The sequence below is a fragment of the Canis lupus genome, chromosome X (genome assembly GCF_003254725.2).
Source record: "Canis lupus dingo isolate Sandy chromosome X, ASM325472v2, whole genome shotgun sequence".
In the NCBI taxonomy this organism is placed as follows: Eukaryota; Metazoa; Chordata; class Mammalia; order Carnivora; family Canidae; genus Canis; species Canis lupus.
In genome coordinates this window covers 106,613,583-106,637,823 of record NC_064281.1, presented here as the reverse complement: position 1 = coordinate 106,637,823, position 24,241 = coordinate 106,613,583, and the positions used below count along the sequence as shown (strand labels likewise).

The window sequence follows — 24,241 nt, the reverse complement described above, 5'->3', positions numbered from 1 at the left end:
CCACTCTCGTGATTTTTATTAAAGTCAAAGGAGAACTTTACAAGTCAGTTCAGGCAGGACATCTAATGGTGGGTCCATGGTAAGTAAGGTGGGAATCACCCGCTCAGGCCGAGCCCTATGACCAGCTCACAGGCTATGTCATGCAAAATGAATAAGAAACGGAGAGTGCATAGGGAGCTGACTGGCTAGACAGTGGAGACCATGACTCTGGATCTCTGGGTTGTGACTTCAGGCCCCTCATTGAGTGTAGACATTACTTAAAAAGTAAGATTTATAAAAAAAAAAAAGGTGTTGCCCGGGTATTTAAGTCACTTAAGTGGCCCACTCTTGACTTCAGCACAGGTCATGATATCAGGGTTGTAACACTGAGCATCTCATCAGGCTCTGTGCCAGATGTGGATCTGCTTAAGAATATCTCTCTCCTCCTTCTGCCACTTCATGCTCACCCTCTCTTTAAAAAGAAAGGAACTCGTTTATGTAGAAGACAATTATAAATACCAGCTACAGGCCTGTGACATGCTGAGGAGCCAGGATATAGTATAATCTGATGAATTGATAGTGTTGTCCCACTTCAGAAGGAAAAAAATAAACCACAACCCATCCAAACTAAATACTTAGGGCAAAAGCCCATGTTTTAATAACAGAAACTTCTAACGTTCAAGTTGCAAGGCTTTTTCTCAGCCACAAGAAGGCAATTTTCTTAGCAAACTCCCGCTAGGAAGCATCAACAATATCTGGTTGCATCCCAGGACAGACCTGCTTTCTCATTGATCACTTCCTTGAGGGGAGTTCAAATTTGGGGTGTGAATATCTTTGTTGAGAAAGTGGTCTGACTCAAGTGTGTCGAGTACTTTCTCAAGGTGACTGATTACGTCTTGTCTTTGAAATCTGAAATTAAAGAGACAAATCGTTAGCCAAGGGAAACCCAAAGAACCTATGAAGCAGAACTCTCTGTAGAAAATTCAAGAAGTCCCATTTACATGAGAACAGGTAAGGGACATCTTCAAGGTTAGGGACAATCCAGCAAATACAAGGAGTACCGGTTATGGGTCTAGGCCCACCTCAACTTTGGTGTGAACAGTAGACCCACGGAGCTTGGAAGAAAAAGTGAGACTCAGATAATATCAATCTAAAACTGGAAACAACATGAACTCTGAGTGAGGACCAGAGTTTCAGAAATGCCAGGTGGGCACGACCCCACCCCTCACCCAGCACCATACTGGGCCCGCTGGGAAATACACTGGACAATTCCTCCTACACTCACCTCGCTGCTTCCTTCATGGCATACGCGACATATTTTCTCCACAGCTCTGGAGGAACTTGCGCTCCTTCAAGCAATTTGAGGATTTTTTCATATTCTGAATATATATATATATATTTAAAAAAAGACCTTCAGCATTGCAAAGTACAAAGAGGATGTAGAACTCAATCCTGGTATCTCAGGAATCATTCAAGTGGTAAAATGTTACAGAGCATGTGGGTTTTCGTTGGTTGCATCCATATACCCGAACACAGCCACCAATGGAACTCTGACACCCAGTAACCAATTAAGGAATGCAGAACAACAACAACAAAACGTTTACTGGGACACTTTAGTCCAAATAAAGAGGAACCATTCCAATTGTGAAAACTCATTTCTGGCAAAGGTTGAGCCTCAAGAGGTCAGTTGAATGTAGTCTAAATCATAGGATGAGAAAGCAGATTTCCTCTGCTTTCATGGAGAGAAATTCTTATTCTACTTATGTCCTCCAAACTGTTGAATCTCCTTCTTTAATTGCTCTTTGATTTCAATATTGATTTCCATTGGCATTGGCAGTTTATCTGGCAGAACTTCTGACACAGACATTGCTCTCACCCTGGGGTCATCTGCAGAGAGACAACTGGTAATGATCCCTCCCACCCAGTGCATACTACCAGGTTTGTGAAGCAAGCCACCCTTGCTGTCACTGGTTAAGTCACGAGACAAAGAATCCAACGGACTGTGTGGAATACCATCTCCTGCCATATGCATAAGTTCTGGAGGAAACAGATTTTGACAAGCAGCCATGAGTGGAGTTTGACCACTTTCCCTCCCCTCCCCATGGATACTGTGAAAGACAGATGCATCTGGAAACCAGGTCCAATATGGAGCTGCAATCTCATGGAATTCAACAAACCCACACGTGCTCCATGTCTCTAAAGTTTTCATTTCATAGGACGATGCTATAACAGATAGACGTATCAGACTTGAAAATTTGCCTCAGGAAAAATAATAGAACAAGGAAACCTCTTATATTCTTGGCACTGTGCATACACACAGGAACCTAATGGAACACTATAACCAATTAAGAAACATTCACAGAGCCCTGGCGCTCATGATGTAATGTCCGCTTGATTCCCTCAACAAAGCAAAGAGCTGAATGTCTCACTCGATGTCAGGATGTCTGATATTGGCACTATATCACCAAAAATCCCAGGCAGTAAATGATGCTCCTCATCTCTCTTTTCTGTCTCAGGAGATCAATTGATTTCTACACCTAGTGCAACACCTCTACTTCATTTCTTCATCCTCCTGTGTGCCGAGCATCAAGCCAAAACTGGCAATCAGCAGTGAACAAGATAGAAGAACAAGTGAACAAGAAGAAACCCAACTTTTTTGGAATGTATAGACTCATGCGGAAGTCAGGTGGTAGGTATAAAGCGAGCAAAGGGAGTAATACAGTTTGAGTTTCTGTCAGGGAGTAAGTAAGCAGAGATGTGACAGATAGCAGGAGGGGAAAGCCCCCATGAGCACGTGGTCAGGCAGGGCACTCTGAGGAGGTGACCCCTAGACAGAGCCAGGAGCAGGAGACATAGCCGACCTACGCACACGCAGGGCAGGACTTCCAGCTGCAGTGGGGGATATGCAGGGCCCCTAGGATGGGATGAGCCAGGGTTCTGAAACATAGGACAGAGGGAGAAACAGCAAGAAGGACACAGAGAGGACAGGTGAATAAAGGAAAGGATGGAAGGTCCAGATCCTGCAGCGCATGCAGACCGGTGTTGGGGCCTCAGATTCTGTTTTGAGTGCAGTGGGGGGAGCTGACTGCAGACTAAGGATACACATGTCATCATCTAATTTCTGCGTGGACATGGTGACTCTGGTCACATGGCAACAGATGGGCTCCTAGGGTCAAGTGGGAAAGCAGGACATAAGCTCAGAAGCTAGTGGAGCATGTGGCTGAGGGAGGAGGCAGTATGGAATGAGGGGCAGTGTAACAAGGGAATCAAGGGTAATGACAGTATTAAGAGTCTTGATAGAAAGAGAGCACAAAGAAGAATGAAAAGGCATGTTCAATAAGGAGAAGGAAACATGTAGACTGTGGAGTTTGGGAAGCCAGGAGCCTTTCCAGGAAGGGCACAATGAACACCTGGTCCAGTGGGGCTGAGAAACTGATGGCAGCATCACCCAGGGCTGGTGACCTTGATGGGAGCTAGGACAGAACTTGATGGGAGCTTGATGGGAACTTGATGGGAGCTTGATGGTGTAGAGGAGCTAGGACAGAACTCCCCTGGGTCCGGAAGGAAGGGGAGGGGACGACAGGCATCCTCACCATCTTCCAAGGACATGGCTGAGCCCCTGGGGTGGGATGCTCCCTCGCTTCCCTTTTTCTCTGACAGCAGCGTCATCCTCAGTATTCTCTTAAATGGAGGTGGAACGACGGATTTTCCAGGACGTTTCATTTGGCTTCGAGCCCCGACAGCAGACTCCTCTGCTTTATCAGTCATCAGTTCCTGAGGAGCATCAAGAAACATGTTCCAGATACATAAAAGATGGCGGAAGAGTAGAGTCCCCAAGTCACCTGTCCCCACAAAATTACCTAGATAACCTTCAAATCATCCTGAAAATCTACGAATTCGGCCTGAGATTTAAAGAGAGAACAACTGGAATGCTACAGTGAGAAAAGTTCACGCTTCTATCAAGGTAGGAAGACGGGGGAGGGGGGGGGAGAAATAAAGAAACAAAAGGCATCCAAGAGGGAGGAGCCCCGCGAGGAGCCAGGCAAAGGCCTGGGCGAGTGCCCCCAGAACAGGAAAGCACCGTCCCGGGGAAGCAAGAGCTTCACCAATCTTCCCGGACAGAATAGGTGCTGGCAGGGAGTTAGAGCAGGACTCCAGGAGGGCGGGGCTGCCCTCAGGCTCCCTGGGACACTAACAGACACCTGCGCCCCGGGGAGAGTGCGCCGAGCTCCCTAAAGGGCTGCAGCGCGCGGATGGCTTCAACCGGGAGCAGCTCGGAGGGGCTCAGGGGGAGGAAGAGGCGCCGTGGAGGGGGCTGCGCAGGGCGCCGGGGACACAGCCCAGGATCCGGCCTCCCCTCTGAACAGGCAGAGGCCAGGAGGGCCCAGTAAAGCAAGGACACTCCTGCCCCGAGCTGAGCATATCAGCGGCCCGGCCCCGGAGCCTCCAGGCCCCTGCAGGCTGAGAGCTCCGAGTTACTGCGGGAGCTGAATCCAGGGCTTCAGAGCTGGCTGCCGCCACTGGGGTTGTTCCACCTGGGGCCTCACGGGTAAACAATCCCCACTGAGCCCTGCACCAGGCAGGGGGCTGTGCAGCTCCCCCAAATGCTAACACCTGAAAATCAGCACAACAGATCCCTCCCCCAGAAGACCAGCTAGATAGACAAGTTCCAGGGGAAGTCAAGGGAAATAAAGTATACAGAATCAGAAGATACTCCCCCGTGTTTTGGTTTTTTTTTTTTTTGATTTTTGATTTCTGTTTGCTTCCCCCTCCCTTTTTTTCCTTTTTCTTTTTCTTCCCTTTTTCTTCTTTTTTTCTTCCTTTTTTCTTTTTTGTTTTTCTCTTTTCTTTCGTTCTTTCTCTCCTCTCTTTTTCTCCTTTTCCCAATACAACTTGTTTTTGGCTACTCTGCACTGAGCAAAATGACTAGAAGGAAAACCTCACCTCAAAAGAAAGAATCAGAAACAGTCCTCTCTCCCACAGAGTTACAAAATCTGGATTACAATTCAATGTCAGAAAGCCAATTCAGAAGCACTATTATAAAGCTACTGGTGGTTCTAGAAAAAAGCATTAGGGACTCAACAGACTTCATGACTGCAGAATTTAGATCTAATCAGGCAGAAATTAAAAATCAATCGAATGAGATGCAATCCAAACTAGAAGTCCTAACGACGACGGTTAACGAGGTGGAAGAAAGAGTGAGTGACATAGAAGACAAGTTGATGGCAAAGAGGGAAACTGAGGAAAAAAGAGACAATTAAAGACCATGAGGAAATAAATGACAGCCTGAGGAAGAAAAACCTACATTTAATTCCTGAGGACGCCGAGAGGGACAGAGGTCCAGAATATATATTTGAACAAATCATAGCTGAGAACTTTCCTAACTTGGGAAGGGAAACAGGCATTCAGATCCAGGAAATAGAGAGACCTCCCCCCCCCCCAAAATCAATAAAAACCGTTCAACACCTCGATATTTAATAGTTAAGTTGCAAATTCCAAAGATAAAGAGAAGATCCTTAAAGCAGCAAGAGACAAGAAATCCTTGACTTTTATGGGGAGGAGTATTAGGGTAACAGCAGACCTCTCCACAGAGACATGGCAGGCCAGAAAGGGCTGGCAGGATATATTCAGGGTCCTAAATGAGAAGAACATGCAACCAAGAATACTTTATCCAGCAAAGCTCTCATTCAGAATGGAAAGAGAGATAAAGAGCTTCCAAGACAGGCAGGAACTGAAAGAAAATGTGACCTCCAAACCAGCTCTGCAAGAAATTTTAAGGGGGACTCTTAAAATTCCCCTTTAAGAAGAAGTCCAGTGGAACAATCCACAAAAACAAGGACTGAAAAGATATCATGATGACACTAAACTCATATCTTTCAATAGTAACTCTGAACGTGAATGGCCTTAACGACCCCATCAAAAGGCATAGGGTTTCAGACTGGATAAAAAAAGCAGGACCCATCTATTTGCTGTCTACAAGAGACTCATTTTAGACAGAAGGACACCTACAGCCTGAAAATAAAAGGTTGGAGAACCATTTACCATTCAAATGGTCCTCAAAGGAAAGCAGGGGTAGCCATCCTTATATCAGATAAACTAAAATTTACCCCGAAGACTGTAGTGAGAGATGAAGAGGGACACTATATCATACTTAAAGGATCTATCCAACAAGAGGACTTAACAATCTTCAATATATATGCCCCGAATGTGAGAGCTGCCAAATATATCACTCAATTAATAACCAAAGTTAAGACATACTTAGTTAATAATACACTCTTACTTGGTGACTTCAATCTAGCAGTTTCTACACTCGATAGGTCTTCAAAACAAAACATCTCCAAGGAAACGAGAGCTTTAAATGATACACTGGATCAGATGGATTTCACAGATATCTACAGAACTTTACATCCAAACGCAACTAAATACACATTCTTCTCAAGTGCACATGGAACTTCCTCCAGAATAGACCACATACTGGGTCACAAATCGGGTCTGAACCGATACCAAAAGATTGGGATCATCCCCTGCATATTCTCAGACCATAATGCCTTGAAATTAGAACTAAATCACAACAAGAAGTTTGGAAGAACTTCAAACACGTGGAGGTTAAGGACCATCCTGCTAAAAGATGAAAGGGTCAACCAGGAAATTAAGGACGAATTAAAAAGATTCATGGAAACTAATGACAATGAAGATACAATCATTCAAAATCTTTGGGACGCAGCAAAAGCAGTCCTGAGGGGGAAATACATCGCAATACAAGCATCCATTCAAAAACTGGAAAGAACTCAAATACAAAAGCTAACCTTACACATAAAGGAGCTAGAGAAAAAAACAGCAAATAGATCCTACACCCAGCAGAAGAAGAGAGTTAATAAAGATTCGAGCAGAACTGAACGAAATCGAGACCAGAAGAACTGTGGAACAGATCAACAAAAGGAGGAACCAGGAGTTGGTTCTTTGAAAGAATTATAAGATAGAAAAACCATTAGCCAGCCTTATTAAAAAGAAGAGAGAGAAGACTCAAATTAATAAAATCATGAATGAGAAAGGAGAGATCACTACCAACACCAAGGAAATACAAACGATTTTAAAAACATATCATGAATAGCTATACGCCAATAAATTAGGCAATCTAGAAGACATGGATGTGTTTTTGGAAAGCCACAAACTACCAAAAGTGGAACAGGAAGAAATAGAAAATCTGAACAGGCCAATAACCAGGGAAGAAATTGAAGCAGTCATCAAAAATCTCCCAAGACACAGAAGTCCAGGGCCAGATGGCTTCCCAGGGGAATTCTGTCAAACGTTTAAATAAGAAACCATACCTATTTACTAAAGTTGTTTGGAATGATAGAAAGAGATGGAGTACTTCCAAATTCGTTCTATGATGCCAGCATCACCTTAATTCCAAAACCAAAGACCCCACCAAAAAGGAGAATTACAGACCAATATCCCTGATGAACATGGATGCAAAAATTCTCAACAAGACACTAGCCAATAGGATCCACAGTACATTAAGAAAATTATTCACCATGACCAAGTAGGATTTATCCCCGGGACACAAGGCTGGTTCAACACTCGGAAAACAATCAATGTGATTCATCATATCAGCAAGAAACAAACCAAGAACCATATGATCCTCTCATTAGATGAAGAGAAAGCATTTGACAAAATACAGCATCCATTCCTGATCAAAACTCTTCAGAGTGTAGGGATAGAGGGAACATTCCTCAGCATCTTAAAAGCCATCTACGAAAAGCCCACAGCAAATATAATTCTCAATGGGGAAGCACTGGGAGCCTTTCCCCTAAGATCAGGAACAAGACAGGGATGTCCACTCTCACCACTGCTATTGAAAATAGTACTGGAAGTCCTCGCCTCTGCAATCAGACAACAAAAAGACATTAAAGGCATTCAAATTGTCAAAGAAGAAGTCACTCTCCCACTTCGCTGATGACGTGATACTCTACGTAGAAAACCCAGAAGCCTCCACCCCAAGATTGCTAGAACTCATACAGCAATTTGGCAGTGTGGCAGAATACAAAATCAATGCCCAGAAGTCAGTCGCATTTCTCTACACTAACAATGAGACTGAAGAAAGAGAAATTAAGGAGTCAATCCCATTTACAATTGCACCCAAAAGCATAAGATTCCTCGGAATAAACTTAACCAAAGTGGTAAACGATGTATACCCGAAAAACTATAGAACTCTTCTGAAAGAAATTGAGGAAGACACAAAGAAATGGGAAAATATTCCATGCTCATGGATTCGCAGAATTAATATTGTAAAAATGTCAATGTTACCCAGGGCAATTTACATGTTTAATGCAATCCCTATCAAAATGCCATGGACTTTCTTCAGAGAGTTAGAACAAATTATTTTGAGATTTGTGTGGAATCAGAAAAGACCCCGAATAGCCAGGGGAATTTTAAAAAAGAAAACCATAGCTGGGGGCATCACAATGCCAGATTGCAGGTTGTATTACAGAGCTGTGGTCATCAAGACAGTGTGATAATGGCACAAAAACAGACACATAGATCCATGGAACAGGTTAGGGAAACCAGAAGTGGGCCTTGAACTCTATGGTCAACTAATATTCGACAAAGCGGGACAGACTATCCACTGGACAATAGACAGTCTCTTCAATAAATGGTGCTGGGAAAATTGGACCGCCACGTGCAGAAGAATGAAACTAGGCCATTCTCTTACACCATACACAAAGATAAACTCAAAATGGATGAAAGATCTAAATGAGAGACAAGAGTCCATCAAAATCCTAGAGGAGAACACAGGCAACACCCATTTTGAACTTCGCCATAGCAACTTCATGGAAGATACATCCATGAAGGCAAGAGAAACAAAAGCAAAAATGAATTATTGGGACTTAATCAAGATAAGAAGCTTCTGCACAGCAAAAGAAACAGTCAACAAAATTAAAAGACCACCTACACAATGGTAGAAGATATTTGCAAATGACGTATCAGATAAAGGGCTAGTTTCCAAGATCTGTAAAGAACTTATTAAACGGGATCCCTGGGTGGCGCAGCGGTTTAGCGCCTGCCTTTGGCCCGGGGCATGATCCTGGAGACCCGGGATCGAATCCCACGTCGGGCTCCCGGTGCATGGAGCCTGCTTCTCCCTCTGCCTATGTCTCTGCCTCTCTCTCTTTCTCTCTCTGTGACTATCATAAATAAAATAAAATAAAATAAAAATTTAAAAAAAGAACTTATTAAACTGAACAGCAAAGAAACAAACAATCCAATCATGAAGTGGGCAAAAGACATGTACAGAAATCTCACACGGAAGACATAGACATAGCCAACATGCACATGAGAACATGCTCTGCATCACTTGCCATCAGGGAAATACAGATCAAAACCATAATGAGATACCACCTCACACCAGTGAGAATGGGGAAAATTAACAAGCCAGGAAACCAAAAATGTTGGAGAGGATGCGGAGAAAAGGGAACCCTCTTGCACTGTTGGTGGGAATGTGAAATGGTGCAGCCATTTCCAGCCACTCTGGAAAACTGTGTGGAGGTTCCTCAAAGAGTTAAAAATGGACCTGCCCTACGACCCAGCAATTGCACTGTTGGGGATTTACCCCAAAGATAAAGATGCAATGAAATGCCGGGACACCTGCACCCCAATGTTTCTAGCAGCAATGTCCATAATAGCCAAACTGTGGAAGGAGCCTCGGTGTCCATCGAAAGATGAATGGATAAAGAAGATGTGGTCTATGTATACAATGGAATATTACTCAGCCATTAGAAATGACAAATACCCACCATTTGCTTCGACGTGGTTGGAGCTGGAGGGTATTATGCTGAGTGAAATAAGTCAATTGGAGAAGGACAAACATTATATGGTCTCATTCATTTGGGGAATATAAAAAATAGCGAAAGGGAATAAAGGGGAAAGGAGAAAAAATGAGTGGGAAATATCAGAATGGCAGACAGAACATAAGAGACTCCTATCTCTGGGAAATGTACAAGGGGTTGTGGAAAGGGGAGTGGGCAGGGGGTGGGGGTGACTGGGTGACAGGCACTGAGGGGGGCACTTGATGGGATGAGCACTGGGTGTTATGCTATATGTTGGGAAATTGATCTCCAATTAAAAAAATATGTAAGTAAGTAAATAAATAAATAAATAAGAAAAAAAAGAGTGTTCCCCTTTCTCCACATCCTCTCCAACATTCGTTGTTTCCTATCTTGTGAATTTTCCCCATCCTCACTGGTGTGAGGTGGTATCTCATTGTACTGTTGATTTGTATTTCCCTAATAGTAGGTGATGCGGAGCATATTCTCATGTGCTTGTTGGCCATGTCTATGTCTTACTCTGTGAGATTTCTGTTCATGTCTTTTTCCCATTTCATGATTGGATTGTTTATTTCTTTGCTATGGAGTTGAGTAAGTTCTTTAGAGATCCGGATACTAGCCCTTTATCTGATAAGTCATTTGCAAATATCCTCTACTGTTCCATACATGGTCTTTTAGTTTTGTTGACTGTTTCTTTTGCTGTGCAGAAGCTTATTTTTTTAATAATAGATTTATTTTTTATTGGTGTTCAATTTGCTAACATATAGAATAACACCCAGTGCTCATCCCGTCAAGTGCTCCCTCAGTGCTCATCACCCATTCACCCCCACCCCCCGCCCTCCTCCCCTTCCACCACCCCTAGTTCATTTCACAGAGTTAGGAGTCTTCATGTTCTGTCTCCCTTTCTGATATTTCCTACCCATTTCGTCTCCCTTCCCTTCTATTCCCTTTCACTATTATTTATTTTCCCCAAATGAATGAGACCAAATAATGTTTGTCCTTCTCCTATTGATTTATTTCACTCAGCATAATACCCTCCAGATCCATCCACGTTGAAGAAGAAGCTTCTTATCTTGATTAAGTACCCATAGTTCACTTTTGCTTTTGTTTCTCTTGCCTTCATAGATGTATCTTGCAAGAAGTTGCTGTGTCCAAGTTCAGAAAGGGTGTTGCCTGTGTTCTCCTCTAGAATTTTGATGGAATCTTGTCTCACATTTAGATATTTTATCCATTTTGAGTTTATCTTTGTATATGGTGTAAGAAAATGGTCTAGTTTCATTCTTTTGCATGTGGCTCTCCAATTAACCAGCACCACTTATTGAAGAGACTGTCCTTTTCCCAGTGGAGAGTCATTCCTGCTTTGTCGAATATTAGTTAACCATAGAATGGAGGGCCCATTTCTGCGTTCTCTATTATGTTCCATTGATCTATATGTCTGTTTTTGTGCCAGAGCCATACTGTCTTGATTATAATAGCTTTGTAATACAACTTGAAATCCAGCATTGTGATGCACCTGTCTCTGGTTTTCTTTTTCAATATTCCCCTGGCTATTGAGGGTCTTTTCTGATTCCACACAAATCTTAAGATGATTTCTTCCAACTCTCTGAAGAAAGTCCTTGGTATTTTGATAAGGATTGCATTAAATGTGTAAATGGCGCTGGGTAGCTTGTGTTTTTCACAATATTAATTCTTCCAATCCATGAGCAAGAAAAATTTTTCTACCACTTTATGTCTTCCTCAATGTCCTTCAGAAGTGTTCTGTAGTTTTTATGGTATAGGTCCTTTACCTCTTTGATTATGTTTATTCCTAGGTATCTTATGCTTTTGGGTGCAATTGTAAATGAGATTGACTTCTTAATTTCTTTTTCTTCAGTCTCATTGTTAGTGTATAGAAATGCCACTGATTTCTGGGCATTGATTTTGTATCCTGCCACACTGCCGAATTGCTGTATGAGTTCTAGCAATCTTGGGATGGAGGCTTTTGGGTTTTCTATGTACAGTATCATGTCATCTGTGAAAGAGGGAGAGTTTGACTTCTTCTTTGCCAATTTGAATGCCTTTTATTTCTTTTTGTTGCCTGATTGCTGAGGCTAGGCCTTCTAGTACTATGGTGAATAGTAGTGGTGAGAGTGGACATCCTTGTCTTGTTCCTGATCTTAAGGGAAAGGCTCTCAGTGTTTCCCCATTGAGAATGATATTTGCTGTGGTATTTTCATAGATGGCTTTTAAGATGCTGAGGAATGTTCCCTCTATCCCCACACTCTGAAGAGTTTTGATCAGGAATGGATGCAATATTTTGTCAAATGCTTTCTCTGCATCTATTGAGAGCATCATATGGTTCTTGTTTTTTCTCTTGCTGATGTGATCTATCACGTTGATTGTTTTACACGTGTTGAACCAGACTTGCATCTCCGGGATAAATCCCACTTGGTCATGGTAAATAACCTTATTAGTGTATTGTTGGATCCTATTTGCTAGTATCTTGTTGAGAATTTTTGCATCTGTGTTCATCAGGGATATTGGTCTATAATTCTCCCTTTTGGTGGGGCCTTTGTCTGGTTTGGGAACTAAGGTGATGCTGGCCTCATAAATTGAGTTTGGCAACATTTCATCCTATTCTATCTTTGGGAACAATTTTAGTAGAATAGGTATTGTTTCTTCTGTAAACATTTGATAGAATTCCCCTGGAAGCCATCTGGCCCTGGACTTTTGTGTAATGGGAGGTTTTGATGACTTCTTCAATTTCCACCTTGGTTATTGGCCTGTTCATGTTTTCTATTTCTTCCTGTTACAGTTTTGGTAATTTGTGGTTTTCCAGAAATGCATCCATTTCTTCTGGACTGCCTAATTTATTGACATATGGCTACTCATGATATGTTTTCAAAATTGTTTGTACTTCCTTTGTATTTGTTGAGATCTCTCCTTTTTCATTCGTGATTTTATGAATTTCAGTCTTTTTACTTTTGAATAAGGCTGGCTCATGGTTTATCCATCTTTTTAATTCTTTCAAGGAACCAACTCCTGGTTTTGTTCATCTGTTCTACCGTTCTGGTCTCTATTTCATTGAGTTCTGCTCGAATCTTTGTTAACTCTCTTCTTCTGCTTAGTGTAGGTTTTATTTTCTGTTCATTCTCCAGTTCCTTTAGGTGTGAGGTTAGCTTGTGTATTTGTTTTTTCCAATTTTTAATATATTTTAATTACTTATTCATGAGGGACACAGACAGACAGAGTCAGAGACACAGGCAGAGAGAGAAGCAGGCCCCATTCAGGGACCCCAATGTGGGACTCGATCCCAGGACTCTAGTATCACACCCTGGGCCAAAGGCAGGAACTAAACCACTGAGCCCCCCAGAGATTCCTCGTTTTTTTCCAATTTATTGAGGAACGGTTTATTGCAATGCATTTCCTTCTTAGGACTGCTTTTACTGTATCCCAAAGATTTTGTTTTTTGGTTTTTTTTTTAATTTATTTTTTATTGGTGTTCAATTTACTAACATACAGAATAACCTCCAGTGCCCGTCACCCATTCACTCCCACCCCCCGCCCTCCTCCCCTTCTACCACCCCTAGTTCGTTTCCCAGAGTTAGCAGTCTTTACGTTCTGTCTCCCTTTCTGATATTTCCCACACATTTCTTCTCCCTTCCCTTATTTTCCCTTTCACTATTATTTATATTCCCCAAATGAATGAGAACATATAATGTTTGTCCTTCTCCGACTGGCTTACTTCACTCAGCATAATACCCTCCAGTTCCATCCACGTTGAAGCAAATGGTGGGTATTTGTCATTTCTAATAGCTGAGTAATATTCCATTGTATACATAAACCACATCTTCTTTATCCATTCATCTTTTGTTGGACACCGAGGCTCCTTCCACAGTTTGGCTATCGTGGCCATTGCTGCTATAAACATCGGGGTGCAGGTGTCCCGGCGTTTCATTGCATTTGTATCTTTGGGGTAAATCCCCAACAGTGCAATTGCTGGGTCGTAGGGCAGGTATATTTTTAACTGTTTGAGGAACCTCCACACAGTTTTCCAGAGTGGCTGCACCAGTTCACATTCCCACCAACAGTGTAAGAGGGTTCCCTTTTCTCCGCATCCTCTCCAACATTTGTTGTTTCCTGCCTTGTTAATTTTCCCCATTCTCACTGGTGTGAGGTGGTATCTCATTGTAGTTTTGATTTGTATTTCCCTGATGGCAAGTGATGCAGAACATTTTCTCATATGCATGTTGGCCATGTCTATGTCTTCCTCTGTGAGATTTCTGTTCATGTCTTTTGCCCATTTCATGATTGGATTGTTTGTTTCTTTGCTGTTCAGTTTAATAAGTTCTTTATAGATCTTGGAAACTAGCCCTTTATCTGATATGTCATTTGCAAATATCTTCTCCCATTCTGTAGGTTGTCTTTTAGTTTTGTTGACTGTATCCTTTGCTGTGCAAAAGCTTCTTATCTTGATGAAGTCCCAATAGTTCATTTTTGCTTTTGTTTCTTTTGCCTTCGTGGATGTATCTTGCAAGAAGTTACTGTGGCCGAGTTCAAAAAGGGTGTTGCCTGTGTTCTTCTCTAGGATTTTGATGGAATCTTGTCTCACATTTAGATCTTTCATCCATTTTGAGTTTATCTTTGTGTATGGTGAAAGAGAGTGGTCTAGTTTCATTCTTCTGCATGTGGATGTCCAATTTTCCCAGCACCATTTATTGAAGAGACTGTCTTTCTTCCAATGGATAGTCTTTCCTCCTTTATCGAATATTGTTGCCCATAAAGTTGAGGGTCCACCTCTGGATTCTCTATTCTGTTCCACTGTTCTATGTGTCTGTTTTTGTGCCAGTACCACACTGTCTTGATGACCACAGCTTTGTAGTACAACCTGAAATCTGGCATTGTGATGCCCCCAGATATGGTTTTCTTTTTTAAAATTCCCCTGGCTATTCGGGGTCTTTTCTGATTCCACACAAATCTTAAAATAATTTGTTCTAACTCTCTGAAGAAAGTCCATGGTATTTTGATAGGGATTGCATTAAACGTGTATATTGCCCTGGGTAACATTGACATTTTCACAATATTAATTCTGCCAATCCATGAGCATGGAATGTTTTTCCATCTCTTTGTGTCTTCCTCAATTTCTTTCAGAAGTGTTCTATAGTTTTGAGGGTATAGATCCTTTACATCTTAAACAATCCTCAATATATATGCTCCGAATGTGGGAGCTGCCAAATATATAAATCAATTATTAACCAAAGTGAAGAAATACTTAGATAATAATACACTTATACTTGGTGACTTCAATCTAGCTCTTTCTATAATTGATAGGTCTTCTAAGCACAACATCTCCAAAGAAACGAGAGCTTTAAATGATACACTGGACCAGATGGATTTCACAGATATCTACAGAACTTTACATCCAAACTCAACTGAATACACATTCTTCTCAAGCGCACATGGAACTTTCTCCAGAATAGACCACATACTGGGTCACAAATCGGGTCTGAACCGATACCAAAAGATTGGGATTGTCCCCTGCATATTCTCGGACCATAATGCCTTGAAATTAGAACTAAATCACAACAAGAAGTTTGGAAGGACCTCAAACACGTGGAGGTTAAGGACCATCCTGCTAAAAGATAAAAGGGTCAACCAGGAAATTAAGGAAGAATTAAAAAGATTCATGGAAACCAATGAGAATGAAGATACAACCGTTCAAAATCTTTGGGATGCAGCAAAAGCAGTCCTAAGGGGGAAATACATCGCAATACAAGCATCCATTCAAAAACTGGAAAGAAAAAAAAAAAAAAAAAAAAAAAAAAAAAAAAAAAAAAAAAAAAAAAAAAAAAAAAAAAAACTGGAAAGAACTCAAATACAAAAGCTAACCTTACACATAAAGGAGCTAGAGAAAAAACAGCAAATAGATCCTACACCCAAGAGAAGAAGGGAGTTAATAAAGATTCGAGCAGAACTCAACGAAATCGAGACCAGAAGAACTGTGGAACAGATCAACAGAACCAGGAGTTGGTTCTTTGAAAGAATTAATAAGATAGATAAACCATTAGCCAGCCTTATTAAAAAGAAGAGAGAGAAGACTCAAATTAATAAAATCATGAATGAGAAAGGAGAGATCACTACCAACACCAAGGAAATACAAACGATTTTAAAAACATATTATGAACAGCTATACGCCAATAAATTAGGCAATCTAGAAGAAATGGACGCATTCCTGGAAAGCCACAAACTACCAAAACTGGAACAGGAAGAAATAGAAAACCTGAACAGGCCAATAACCAGGGAGGAAATTGAAGCAGTCATCAAAAACCTCCCAAGACACAAGAGTCCAGGGCCAGATGGCTTCCCAGGGGAATTTTATCAAACGTTTAAAGAAGAAATCATACCTATTCTCCTAAAGCTGTTTGGAAAGATAGAAAGAGATGGAGTACTTCCAAATTCGTTCTATGAAGCCAGCATTACCTTAATTCCAAAGCCAGACAAAGACCCCGCCAAAAAGGAGAATTACAGACCAATATCCCTGATGAACATGGATGCAAAAATTCTCAACAAGATACTGGCCAATAGGATCCAACAGTACATTAAGAAAATTATTCACCATGACCAAGTAGGATTTATCCCTGGGACACAAGGCTGGTTCAACACCCGTAAAACAATCAATGTGATTCATCATATCAGCAAGAGAAAAACCAAGAACCATATGATCCTCTCATTGGATGCAGAGAAAGCATTTGACAAAATACAGCATCCATTCCTGATCAAAACTCTTCAGAGTGTAGGGATAGAGGGAACATTCCTCGACATCTTAAAAGCCATCTATGAAAAGCCCACAGCAAATATCATTCTCAATGGGGAAGCACTGGGAGCCTTTCCCCTAAGATCAGGAACAAGACAGGGATGTCCACTCTCACCACTGCTGTTCAACATAGTACTGGAAGTCCTAGCCTCGGCAATCAGACAACAAAAAGACATTAAAGGCATTCAAATTGGCAAAGAAGAAGTCAAACTCTCCCTCTTCGCCGATGACATGATACTCTACATAGAAAACCCAAAAGTCTCCACCCCAAGATTGCTAGAACTCATACAGCATTTGGGTAGCGTGGCAGGATACAAAATCAATGCCCAGAAGTCAGTGGCATTTCTATACACTAACAATGAGACTGAAGAAAGAGAAATTAAGGAGTCAATCCCATTTACAATGTATCCCAAAGATTTTGAACGGTTGTATCTTCATTTTCATTAGTTTCCATGAATCTTTTTAATTGTTCTCTAATTTCATGGTTGACCCTTTCATCTTTTAGCAGGATGCTCTTTAACCTCCACGTGTTTGAGTTTCTTCCAAATTTCTTCTTGTGGTTGAGATCTAGTTTCAAAGCACTGTGGTCTGAAAATATGCAGGGGACAATCCTCATCTTATGGTATCAGTTGAGACCTGATTCAAAAATCAGGTCCCAGTATGTGGTCTATTCTGGAGGAAGTTCCATGTGCACTTGAGAAGAATGTGTATTCAGTTGCATTCGGATGCAAAATTCTGCAAATATCTGTGAAATCCATCTGGTCCAGTGTATTATTTAAAGCTCTTGTTGCTTTGGTGATGTTGTGCTCAGAATCTCTGTCATTTGCAGAAAGTGCCATGTTGAGATCTCCTACTATTAGTGTATTATTATGTACGTATGTGTTTACTTTGGATATTAATTATTTGGTACACTTGGCAGCTGCCACATTAGGGGCATAAATATTCATGATTGTTATATCTTCTTGTTGGAAAGACCCTTTAAGTATGATATAGTGTCCCTCTTCATCTCTTACTACAATCTTTGGGATAAACTTTAATTTATCTTTTATGAGGATTGCTACCCCAGCTTTCTTTTGAGGACCATTTGAATGGTCAATGGTTCTCCAACCTTTCATTTTCAGGCTTGAGGTGTCCTAAGGTCTCAAATGAGTCTCCTGTAGACAGCAAATAGATAGGTATGGCTTTTTTATCCAGTCCAAAACCCTGTGTCTTTTGATGAGATCATTTAGCCCATTCATTTTCAGAGTAACTATTGAAAGATATGAATTTAGTGTCATCGTAATACCTATTCAGTCCCTGTTTTTGTGCATTATTTCTTGGGGCTTCCTCTTTCTTTTACAGGGTCCCCTTTAATATTTCTTGCACAGCTGGTTTGGTGGTCACATATTCTTTCAGTTTCTGCCTATCTTGGAAGCTCTTTATCTCTCCTTCTATTTTGAATGAGAGCCTTGCTGAATAAAGTATTCTTGGCTGCAGGTTCTTCTCACTTATGACCCTGAGTATATCCTGCCAGCCCTTTCTGGCCTGCCAGGTCTCTGTATGGAAGTCTGCTGTTGATCTAATATTTCTCCCCATAAAATTTAGGGATCTCTTGTCTCTGGCTGCTTTAAGGAATTTCTCTTTATCTTTGGAATTTGCAAGTTTCACTATTAAATGTCAAGGTGTTGAACGGTGTTTATTAATTTTGAGGGGATACCTCTCTATCTCCTGCATCTCAATGCCCATTTCCCTCCTCAAATTAGGGAATTTCTCAAATTAGGGAATTCGTTCAAATATGTTTTCTGGCCCTCTGGCCCTGTCAGCACTCTCTGGAACCCCAATTATATGTAGATTTTTCCTTCTGAGGCTGTCATTTATTTCCCTTAACCTTTCCTCATGGTTTTTTAATTGTTTTTCTCTTTTTTCCTCAGCTTCCTTCTTTGCCATCAACTTGTATTCTATGTCTCTTACTCTTTCTTCCACCTCATTAACCCTCATCGTTTGCACCTCCAGTTTGGATTGCATCTCGTTTAATTGATTTTTAATTCCGGCCTGATTAGATCTAAATTCTGCAGTCATGAAGTTTCTTGAATCCTTTATGCTTTTTTCCAGAGCCACCAGTAGCTTTATAATTGTGCTTCTGAATTGGCTTTCTGAATTCTAATTGTAATCCAAATTCTGTAACTCTGTGGCAGAGAGTACTGTTTCTGATTCTTTCTTTAGTGGTGACTTCTTCCTTCTAGTCATTTTTCTCAGTGCAGAGTGGGTGTATGAGCGGGTTGAGTCAATAATATCAACCATGACCTAAGGAAATTTCACCCTAGATGATTCTGACGAGGTCAGAGACCAGAAATTGAAAACAAAGATCAGAACGAAATAAAACAAAAGGACCACTAAAGTGAAAAACAAATTTTAAAGCAAAGTAGTAAAAAATAAAAGGCCAAAAATCCCAAAGAAGAAAAAAAAGGAAAGAAAAAAAGAAAAAGTAAAGAGAAAAAAAAGGAGAAGAAAAAAAGGAGTGGACTGGGAGATGATGGTCATGACAAAGTTGTAGTGGAGGGAAAATTAAGTCTACCTGAGGGGTCCTAGAGGGTGATCCTCTTGGTTCTGTGTATATTAAGTTCAGTATGTTAGAAGATGCTCAGTCCCAAATTTATGTAAACCAGAAATATTTGTAGAGGGCCCCAACATTGACCACCAAAACATAAATGAGATAAAAGAGGGGGGCAGAATGGGAACGAAGAGAGAATACAATCTCATAGCATGAACCAGCACAGTATACCACTTGGTTCTGGGCGCATGCTGCTCATGTTTTAGATTGTATTAAATTTTGCCATTGTAGAACAAAATGAGGCAAAGAAAACAAAAAACACAAAACAAAAAATAATATCTTGTATATCTCCCAAAACTGAGTATGTTGAAGAGAATCTAGAAATGGAAAATATATCTAAGACCTATAATTGTAGAAATATGAAAGTCAAAAAGGAAGAAACTTAAAAATGAAGAGGTGGTAAAATATTGTAGTTAAGGTGAGTAAAGAGAAAAAATTGGAAATTTATAGTCTTATATAAACATGAGTTGTATTGGAAAAAGGAAAAAAATAGGAGGAGTACTCTCTAGTTCTATATACTGTAAATTCCTCGACTTCCCCTGGAGCTTTCCAGTGCTGCTTATTCAAGAACTTGTTCTTCTCCTGTTCTTCCAGCTGGTCTTCTGGGGGAGGTGTCTGCTGTGCTGATTCTCCGGTGCATGTACCTGGGGGAGCTGCCCCACCTCCTGCCAGGTTCGGGGAGAGCTGTTTACCCCATGAAGCCTCTGTTCCCTGGTGGCCCCACCACTCCCAGGCAGAGGGAAACAGGAGGAAAACAACAATGGCAGTGGTCACATTCCTAGGTCTGGACTCAGCTCCCCACTAGTAACTAACGCAGTCTCCCAGTCCACACTGGCCGAGATGCTCCTGGGGCCAGCGCGGGTGCACTGATCTGCACAGCTTGGTGGCGCCCCACAGCAGGAGAGTCTTCGCTGTCCTGTGCCCTCCCCACTTCCACCTGTCCCAGAGGGAGTGCAGGATCGTGGGCTTTGTCTGATCGGCGCCCTGGGATCCGGGGCCCTGTGCTACTGGAATCGGGCTCCCGGGGGGCTCAGCTCCCGAAGGCAGCAGGGCAGAGACACCTCTGTCCGGAGCCGCCCACCTGACCAATCGGCTTCTCTCAGATGCCCCACCGGGTGCTCGCTCCAACCCTTTACCGAGATCGGTCCACAGTTTGTGGCGTGCTTTTCCCCGGGCACACTTCCTCTATTAGTGACTCTGGGAAACTGGAGGCTTCACTGCCTCCTCCTGCAATTCGGCCCAATTTCCCTGCTGAGCGCTTTTGGTTTGGGAAGAATCCAATGAAAATTTTTTTAAGTTCCTGCTTCTCCGGGGCTGGCCTTTCCTGTCCCGGAGCCTCTCGCTGCCTGGCCTTAGCCTGGCTTCTCGCAGTGCCCCTCCCCCACTTGATTCTATTTTATTTTATTTTATTTTATTTTATTTTATTTTATTTTATTTTATTTTATTTTATTTTATTTTATTTTATTTTATTTTATTATTTTCCGCCTTTCTACCTTGCTAGAAGCAAAAACCCTCTCTCTGTAGCATTCCGGCTGTTTTCTCTTTATATCTCGGGTCGAATTCATAGGTGTTCATGATGGTTTGAAACTTATCTAGGTAAGTTGGTGGGGCCAGGTGAGTTGAGGACCCCTACTCCTCCACCATCTTGCCCCGCTTCCGGCAAATGGCTTTCTAAGGGGGGCCCAGACATCTCTGCAGAGCTCCATGGTGGCATTTCTCTTCTCTTTTGTTCCGAAATTACTTTGGGCTTGCCTTGAGGAAGGACCAAATCTTTATGCTATTAATAATCATTATTGCAACCTTCCCCAATGGACCTGTGGCCAAGTTCTAGGGTAGCAATGCATGATAGCAAGTTAGTAATCAAATTTTAAGGATTATTTGATTCTGGCTCTGAACTGACACTAATATTTGGAGAACTGAAATTTCATGGTGTACAGAAATGGCTGATGGATGTCATGGGATCAATATGGTTTTACATCATGTCCATGTCATTGATCTCTGAATCCATTAACTGGTTATTATTTCCTCTGATGCAGAATGTAGAATTAGAATATTCAGAAAAGGATAGAATTCCTATTTTGGATCTCTGGCCTGTCAAATGAAGGTTTCTATGGTAATAGAGGCCAAGTAGAAGCCACTAGAACTACCTACTTATAAAGATACAAACCAAACACAACCTTTCATCTTGGAGGAATTGTGGCAGCTTCAAGATATAAAAGGTATAGGTGGGGGTTTTAGGACATCAACTTACATCTATGTCCTATATAGAAACAGAAAGAACTTTGAAAATGACAGACAATGATGACAATCCTAAACACATGATTATTCCAGTGACATCTGATTCTTCTCATGTGCTTTGGTTGTTTTAGCCATCAAAACATCTCCCAGGATGCTGGTAAACAGTGTTGATTGGAAAAATGCTTTTTCCTCTATCACCAGAGTTTGGCTTCAGCTTGAAGCCAATAAGTCACTTCTTACCTCAAGTGCTGGTTGTAACATAGAATTCTTTGTTGTGTGGCACCCATCAACAAGTGACCTGAAAACCTGTTAGCTTGGAATGGAGCCTAGAACAAGAGAATATTCTCTGATCTGACATCTATGGCCTCATATGGAGTTCCCAGTGACCAGCTGACCAGAAAAGAATGACATAATGCTTGATTTCCACTTGATACTTCCCAATATGCAGGCTTCACCTGTATTCAACTTCTATTCTTGCCTATCGAGGGGAGGAGCAAGATGGCGGAAGAGTAGGGTCCCCAAATCACCTGTCTCCACCAAACTACCTAGAAAACCTTCAAATTATCCTGAAAATCTATGAATTCGGCCTGAGATTTAAAGAGAGACCAGCTGGAATGCGACAGTGAGAAGAGTTCGCGCATCTATCAAGGTAGGAAGACGGGGAAAAAGAAATAAAGAAACAAAGTCCTCCAAGGGGGAGGGGCCCCGCGAGGAGCCGGGCTGAGGCCGGGGCGAGTGTCCCCAGGACAGGAGAGCCCCGTCCCGGAGGAGCAGGAGCTGCACCGACCTTCCCGGGCGGAAAGGGGCTCGCGGGGAGTTGGAGCAGGACCCAGGAGGGAGGGGATGCCCTCGGGCTCCCGGGGACAGTAACAGAGCAACTGCGCGCCCAGGAGAGTGCGCCGAGCTCCCTAAGGGCTGCAGCGCGCAGGGCGGGACCGGCGGGACCCGGAGCAGCTGAAGGGGCTCGGGCGGCGGCTCCGCGGAGGGGGCTGCGCGGCCCCGGGAGCAGCTCGGAGGGGCTCGGGCAGAGGAAGAGGCTCCGTGCGGAGGGGCCTGCGCGGTTCCAGGAGCAGCTCGGAGGGGCTCGGGCGGCGGCTCCGCGGAGGGGGCTGCGCGGCCCGGGAGCGCGAATCCAACAGCGCAGGCTCCGGAGCACAGGGCGCCGGGACACAGCCCAGGATCCCGCCTCCCCCGGGACAGGCAGAGGCCGGGAGGGCCCAGGACAGCAAGGACGCTCCTGCCCCAGCTGAGCACATCAGCGGCCCCGCCCCGGAGCCTCCAGGCCCTGCAGACGGAGTTCCTGCCGGAGCTGAATCCAGGGCTCCAGAGCTGCCCCGCCACTGGGGCTGTTCCTCCTGCGGCCTCACGGGGTAAACAACCCCCACTGAGCCCTGCACCAGGCAGGGGCACAGCAGCTCCCCCAACTGCTATTCCTGCCTATCAATCAACATAAATTTAGGAGCTTAGAATAATACAAATGTATTCTCAAACAATTCTATAGGTCAGAAGTCCAGGCAGGCTTGATTGATTTCTCTTCATGATTGGGTCATGCACAATTGAAGTCAAGGTGTTGACCATGCTGGGTCATTAACTAGTGACTCAGAGAGAGAAAATGCTTCCAATCCCTTTCATGTTATTGACAGGTCTAGTTTCTTAAGGTTGTAGGACTGAGGTCCCCCGTTCCTTGCTTTCTTTCACCTTTCTTTCAGCTAGGCCACTCAAGTTCCTAGGACCACCTGTCTCCCTCCCTCAGTGAACGCCCCCATCTTCCAAGCACTAATGGTGTATCCTGAACATGGAAGCAGGGATGTGGACTGTGCATGGACCATAAATATGAACTTCCACTCACCAAGACCGATTGTGTTGCAGGTACAGCTGACTGTTCCATCTGCAATCCACATAGACCAACACTGAGCACCTGATATGTACCTACCCCAAGTGGTCATCCAGCTACCTACCAGTTGGCAGACTGATTATTTTGGTCTGCCTCAAAAATAATTGGGGAGAGAGTAGCTGTTTGTACATGAATACATCTTTATTTTAGATATGGATGTTCTTTCTCACCCACAGTACTTTTGTTTTTTAATTTAATTTTATTTTTTTGTATATTTTTTTATTGGAGTTTGATTTGCCAACATATAGTATGACACCCAGTGTTCATCCTGTCAAGTGCCCCCCTCAGTATGTCATCCAGTCACCCCATTCCCCCGTCCACCTCCCCTTCCACTACCCCTTGTTCATTTCAGTACTTTTAGGACACCATTTGCAGACTTAGAAAATTCCTTCCCAACATCATGGAATTCCATACTGCATTACTTATAAACACGGAACTAGCTTCTCAGGGCAAATGCTCATGGATTTCACTGGGATTATGTTACCCATCATCCTGAAGTGATGGTTTAATTGAACTGTGGTATGATCTTCTGAAGCCTCAGTTATGCTTGTGCCATGCTGGCAGTGCCTTCTGGGGTGGGGACAACATAAACTAGCAAGTGGAACACTCTACCTTAGGGTCACATAGATGGAGCTGTTTCTATAAAGACGCAATTCATGTCTTCAGCAATTAATGAGCAACAGTGTCGGGACCTCCTCTCATTAATGCTGCTTACAGGGATCCCTGGGTGGCGCAGCGGTTTGGCGCCTGTCTTTGGCCCAGGGCGGGATCCTGGAGATCCAGGATCGAATCCCACGTCGGGCTCCCGGTGCATGGAGCCTGCTTCTCCCTCTGCCTATGTCTCTGCCTCTCTCTCTCTCTCACTGTGTGCCTATCATGAATAAATAAAAATTTAAAAAAAAAATGCTGCTTACATATCCAGT

The 24,241-nt window shown here is 42.7% G+C and overlaps 1 protein-coding gene across 3 annotated transcripts in view; it reads right to left on the bottom strand.

The window, feature by feature from the left end:
• Positions 1–663: 663 nt before the first annotated feature.
• LOC112649270 (cancer/testis antigen family 45 member A8-like) overlaps positions 664–24,241 on the bottom strand; it is a 32,566-nt gene continuing 8,988 nt past the window's right edge. Inside the window, exon 7 of one of the 3 annotated variants that reach the window (XM_049107172.1) lies at positions 664–888. In XM_049107172.1, coding sequence (XP_048963129.1) covers positions 765–888 — 124 coding nt within the window. In that variant the 3' untranslated portion in view covers positions 664–764. Of the gene's footprint in view, positions 889–24,035; positions 24,190–24,241 lie in introns of those variants that run through there. The other 2 variants (XR_003129524.3, XR_007409286.1) reach the window with 2 other exon arrangements.